This window comes from Opisthorchis viverrini, assembly GCF_000715545.1.
Source record: "Opisthorchis viverrini unplaced genomic scaffold opera_v5_453, whole genome shotgun sequence".
Taxonomy (NCBI): domain Eukaryota; kingdom Metazoa; phylum Platyhelminthes; class Trematoda; order Opisthorchiida; family Opisthorchiidae; genus Opisthorchis; species Opisthorchis viverrini.
Window position 1 is genome coordinate 266,600 of NW_008752111.1, and position 6,388 is coordinate 272,987.

Below are 6,388 nucleotides of genomic sequence, written 5' to 3' on the forward strand. Positions count from 1 at the left end.
CGCGGAAACACGAGATTGCTAAATTTATTTTAAAAAATTACCTCGATCAGGACTATTAGTTGATGACAGCAATGGAACCGCACTAATCTGAGGTGTGAAATTAATTGGTGACCTTAAACTGGGCAAATATGACCACGATAACGATAAAACCGCAGTTATTATTTGATTAGAATGTACCCAGAGGACAAGGCTCTGGGGATATGGACGAATGCAATAACCTTATTAGCTAAATTTGGGGCACATATTGTGAACCTTTTGGCTTAATTCCTATTAGGGACAATCCCATGTGGCTGTGTGTAAATAGGATATCCCAGATAAGATAGTTGAGTAAATATTGGACATCAAAGTTGGTTCATTAATTTGCGCTCCTCCACTGTACAGCCTTCATCAATGGAGAACCAAGCATATGGCAAAACAGGGTACCTGTTTTCGGTCATTCTTTGGTATGGAGCATTCAGAAACATATCTTCCATGTGGTGATCGTTGGCTTGTTCGCTGAGCTGGGCAATTTGATTGCAAAGGTTTCATCACCAATCGAGGTAACGTTTGCAATCAAATTGCCCAGCTCAGCGAACAAGCCAACGACCACCATCTACGATAGCTGAGCTACCAACATTTTCCTCTATAGAATATCTCCCATGTCACATTTTGTGGAGTAAAGAATAGAATAACTGTCACAGATATCAAGAAAAACAGAGAAGTCATACACTGCCCTGAATATACGCCCAAAGATCGTCTGGATCAAGTAAACGTTTTTTCCAGAGTTAAGTTGGCTGCTGGAAATGTCATTATTCTCTTCAGTTTTCGGTTCCTGACCATGTCGTTAGTGCTTTCTGGTTGTTCATTTTATTAGGCCCACTCAACTTCCTCTGCCACTCTTGTGATGTGCCAAGAAATTATTATCAGTGTTCCGTTGTACGCCATAAATGGTGACAAACTGAGCTGGCCCAGTTTGCTTTATTACTCTTTTAGAGTCCTCACATCCTGCTCAATTTTAGGGTCGTGAGCTGTCCTGAGGTTACGATTAATATTGTCTAAGTATCCTCTGCACATCTTTCCAAACACTGGTGTCTGTTCAAAATCACAATGTGCCATGGTAATGACAGATATATAGGGAGACCACATTTATACTGAGGTTAATTTCGTTGTATAGAATTTTGGTTTTTATTACATTTAAATTTTCATTTGGTTAGTGTGAGTCTTTGGTAATTTTTCGCATAAACAGCGAGTTCCTCATCGCAACAGCAGCTGATAACGATGTACTCGTGGGACTGATTTGATGAGGCTGCACCTCACACTACCGACCACTCGGATGTTTTATAGCGAACTTCAGCATGTATTCAGTTTTCAAGCCAAATCACTTCTCCAGTCATCCACATTCATGCGAAAAGTATGTGGCAATTTTAGTGACAAACGAGAACACAAGTTCATAAATTACCTATGACACGTTCTGCTTTTAGCATACAGATATGCATTCGTTTTTCACACCTCTATGAATTAGCATAAAAATGGCACAGTAACTTAACACTGTTGCATTGAAGTAAGAAGGTAGTGGGTTTCTAGTGGCCTTATCACGTCAATATATTCGTGCTTGATAATATAGGATTTGTTAGACTAATGAATCAGTTTAAGTGAAAAACTAATCGAACTGTTTCTTTCGTTTATTTTCAAAATCCAAAACAGCGAACGTGCTTGCATTATCAGCTAATTTCCTAATATTATTCAGGAATGTTTCGAAAAATCTAATGCAACGGCCCTCTGATATGAATAGGTTGCTCGTCCTAAAATACATACTCCTGTCGGATAATCTCCTGATCAAAGAAACTTTAAGGACGCTAATTTATACAGAGATTTCCAGTAGCTGCGGCATATCTCCAAGCGTATCAGTGAACACAGTGGCTCGACCACCGGCAGCTACTTGCTCCAAGCACAAATCCTTAATTCTTCAAATCGTAAAACAACTTCTTAGCAGGAGAAACGAATCATAAATATTTCGGAGGATTAGTCAGGATCCCTTTCTGCCTCAGAACAAAGATTATTTAGTAGTTTGTTAATGAAGTCTGTAAGCACCACTGAGTACCAAACACCGCAAGTAATTTATGCTTTTACGTAGGTGGTTTCCGGTTTTGAAGTACTTGTCTAGTTTTGTTTGTTGATGGATAATCTTTCCCTGCACACTTATGATGACAAGCGTACTTTCAGAGTTATCTCGGGGTGCCAGAAAGTCAACTTTCTGTGTTTTCTTTCTTCTGCAATCATCAGACGGTACTGTTTGTTAATTCATTTAGACATAAATGCGACCTTGCTGACTGAGGAATAGCCTTAGACTTCATGGTCCTACATGCAAATCAGCCCGAGTAAGAAACTACCCTTTCGTGGATATAGCTTTCTAAGAACCTAGAAGACTGCCTCTTCAGCAAGCAGACCATTCTCGGGTAATCCCAGTAGTTCTGTTTCACTCTTCTGGGATCTATTTTATCCGTGTGATCCCTGATATAAAGCTACGTAACAAAGTGTAGCTTAGTTACTATGGCACCTCACAGTCCCCGCATACAAAATTGAGAGGCTATCAGGCTGTTATGTTCCCTTTCCCTGAAAATATTAGCAAAAGTGAAGTGTTCGAATTCAATGAGGTATTTTAGTCGACTTATTTGGATTGTACACGGGTGAGGAAATGCTGGATATATCAGCTCGTATTGAGGGTACTTCAGTCAGAATTTAAGATGATGTCACCCAAGTACTCGCTAGAATGTTATTTCCCTTGAGTTCTCAGTGGAGAGGTCGCGTTATCAAAAGGATACCACCCTGTGGATTACATTGCCTTATGTTGCGTCTTTCCTAAAAAGCTGAAGCGCAGCACGCTGATATTCCCCAAAGTGGAACAATTGTATCACTGTTTCAATTCATTAAACTTGTTTGTAAAGTCTTTTGCTATATCCCTAGATCAATCAACCTTCAAGAGGAAGACGATGCTGAGAGCTGTCGACGGACAATATTTACTAATACACAGAATGACCGGAAAGTCTTACTGTTTTCCATATCTTTAGTTCGTCGTGCGCTTGGTTTGTTCTCACGCACTTCCTGTGACGGTCCTGATAAATCATGCAATAATGGATGTGGTTTGGCGAGCTATTTACAGAAGCTGGTACGCAAATCACTCTTAGTAACGCGTAAATATACGTTTTTCAAGGTGTGTTGATAACGCCTTATTGGCATACTTGGTCATAGTGACAACTCAACTGATGGATAAAATCCTGTTCAGCTTTACCCATATCTCTTTTAGCCTCGCTCACAGTTCAGAACCACTGCCACAAACACAGAATAGTATATGTGCTGTATCATTCGAACACACTCAAACTAATGGTTTTGAGGACATGCTCTTGTTGATTTAAGAGAAAACCTCGAACAGTTCATTTGGGACTTTTCCGAACAGGCGGACCGAGGACCGTTACTTCCAGTTCACATTAAGGACAACACACTAGTAATACTCGTATAAATAGACGGAAAATATAAAGAGGGCTAAAGTTTCTGTCTGCAATTATGGCACACAGCATGTTTACCTCTCTTCTGTCCGTTATGATTTTGGAGTGCGCTTTGCAATACACAGAGGCCTGGAAATGGAATCGAAAAGTTCCGGCACTCTTTCAGCCCATCGGTAAGTGGTTTCTGTGCGTCTCATTTATACAAGTTCCCTGAACACTGAATAAGATGTTATTAGGTTTCCTTATTTTGCAGTAAACTGCAACCTCCCACTGAAGACAAAAATTCACTAACTCTGTCACAGGCGACAATTTACTGGCAAATAGTTCATGTTGCTTGTCACTAACACGTACTGATTATCGTGGTTTATTTTGAGAATGGCCATTTCGTGTTTATTATTGATTTTATAACTTCTAAATCACGTTGGTTAGTGTTGTTTTCTGGCAATCCCCCTCTAATGTCCTACCCAGGATCTACTGGTGGTGCTCGTCAGTCTAAATGACACATTGGGCTATATTGCGATTTTTGCTGTTTCCTTAGGTACTGTTATGGGGGCGGACAACGAAGGTTTTTACCTGGCTCACAGATGCGACAGTATAAATATTCATATCATCTGCAAACTCAGTTACCTAAAGTATGTCTGCAACATTGGTTAGTATTTTATGAAACAATGATCGGTTTGCATAAGGACGCACATAGCTTGCGTGCAAACATTGTGAATGCAGATAAACATCTGTTGACAGAAGTTGTACCTTGTTGACCTTAGAAGTAACTTGAAGGAGCCGGTTTTTCAAACGGCTCGCTTCTGGTTAGCTGACCAGAATATGATCCCGTAGTCTGAAGATATCAATATGCGGCTAATATGCAGTATGCAAAGTTCAAGCATTTTACGTCATCTATGAATCAATCTAAAGCAGAGCTAACTGTACCTTCCAGTTGACATCATCTATTTCATTCAGTTTGAGGCCAGTCGTTTCTCACTAGTTGTGGTGCTGTGAAAGCCAACGGTTGTTGGCTTCGCAATGAACTGTACTTGATTACGCTGCGAAAGTGTGTTTTTAATGAAAGTGAGGGCAAATAAATTTGTTGGAATCCATGATTGAGTGTGTTGCCTCCTTACCTGTTTGTGCAAGTTATCCATCCTTGTTTGGAGACGTTGGAAAGTAGGTATGATGCTTATAATCGAGTATTAGGGCTAACCCGCTCCTCGAAACTACAAAACAGTTTTACCTCTCCGAGAATACCACTTGAAAGCTATGATGGCTGGACAAATCAATGGCCCGAAACACAGACAAGCTGCATTCATCCCATCTAGTCATTTGAGACTAGAGGAACCTATAATTACTTGGTCTTTTAGTCTACAAAACTCCACCACTGGTGGATTTACTGCCAATATGATATGTCGAAAATTAGTTACCAAACATTTTCCTCATGATGACTCTTAAGAATGCGCTCTTCGGGATCTTTTAGTCTACAAAACTGCACCACTGGTGGATTCACTGCCAATATGATATGTCGAAAATTATTTACCAAACATTTTCTTCATGATGACTCTTAAGAATGCGCTCTTCGTAAAACGGCCACAATAATGTCTGGGCTTTTTGGAACTGACGCGTACAACATTGTACGAAGGATGCTGGGACAAATTATTCGAAGTCTCACTTTTATTGTAACACCATGGATAACAGGAAGCAGAAGAGAAGCAGTGGGGGTGCTCAGATTCCCATAAAACTTGCTTAGTCTATAAAGTGACTATTCTCACATTGAGACTGCTCTCGGAGATCCAAAGATATGACTGCCGCAAGGAAAATTTCGACAGATACTTCTTTCCGTAAGTATTCTTATTTACTAGCTGATTTACCTGAGAATTGTGTTTTAGCATTTTAAATTTATCCTTTTACAGATCCCAAGTCTACTTAGAACAGCCACCGTTTTGGTCTCTTATGCATACTTGTCCAAAGGCAATGGCCTCTTATTTTGTTGACTTGGCAGAATTAATAACTCTTCATCATCGAATGTAGGTACAAACCTTTCAAACATACAACCCAACGTTGTTTTCATCCGAGCAACAATTTCCAAGTAGACAAATTGTAGCCTGTGCTTGTAGTTTAACTTATTCCTATAAACAGATGCAAAAATGTGCACTTTCGACTGGCAAACAGGAGACACTTAATGGCATTCCTCACCTCTATTTATCTTTATAACCATAAGAAATGCTTTCATTCTGGACAACTGATAAAATCCCGAGCGCTTTTATCAATTACCGTTCTTCTTCTATTGTAGAATTCTGCAACCTTCCTCCGTCAGTGGGCATGTGTCGAGCCATGATACCGCGCTTTGCATTTAATCCGCAGACAGGTGAATGTGAACTGTTCTACTACGGAGGGTGCGGTGGTAACGGAAATAATTTTGAATCACGGGAAGATTGTATGGCGACTTGTGGTCGTTAGAAACGAAAGAATGTATGAGGAGTGAGGAGTCAGGAGCGATCTTATTACTAATGTTTGTTGTGCTACTGTAACTTGTGTCCGTTTCAATCATAAATTGTTTTCAGTGTTGTATCCGGGGTTCGCTCAGTGAAGCACAATATAATATTATTTGAAATGTTAACACTGAGTCTATCCATACATCTTGCAACTCAAATAAAAATTGTCAACAATAGATCTTACGTCTTATTGTTTATGTGCTACAAAACGTTTACGCGTGTGCGACGGCTGATACATTGCCTGTCCCACAGTATCTACGCAAATGTGACAAGAAATGTACGTCAAACTAAGTGTGCACTTCAAGTGTTACACAGGTTAAGAGGACTGCAACTTGTAAACCAACAGATGACTGTTGCTAGATTGATCTTTTGAAGGGTCTCGAGAAAAAATATACTGGTTTTGTTAGCCTGGGAGTATCACAT

General features: G+C 39.9%; 1 protein-coding gene across 1 annotated transcript; it reads left to right on the forward strand.

The window, feature by feature from the left end:
* Nucleotides 1–3,540: 3,540 nt before the first annotated feature.
* On the forward strand, nt 3,541–6,045 carry T265_11147 (hypothetical protein; the record flags this gene model as incomplete). Its single annotated transcript, XM_009177729.1, has 2 exons — nt 3,541–3,655; nt 5,764–6,045. The coding sequence occupies 2 exons, from the start codon at nt 3,541–3,543 to the stop codon at nt 5,928–5,930; spliced, it is 282 nt and encodes a 93-aa protein (XP_009175993.1).
* Between the last annotated feature and the right edge of the window lie 343 nt (nt 6,046–6,388).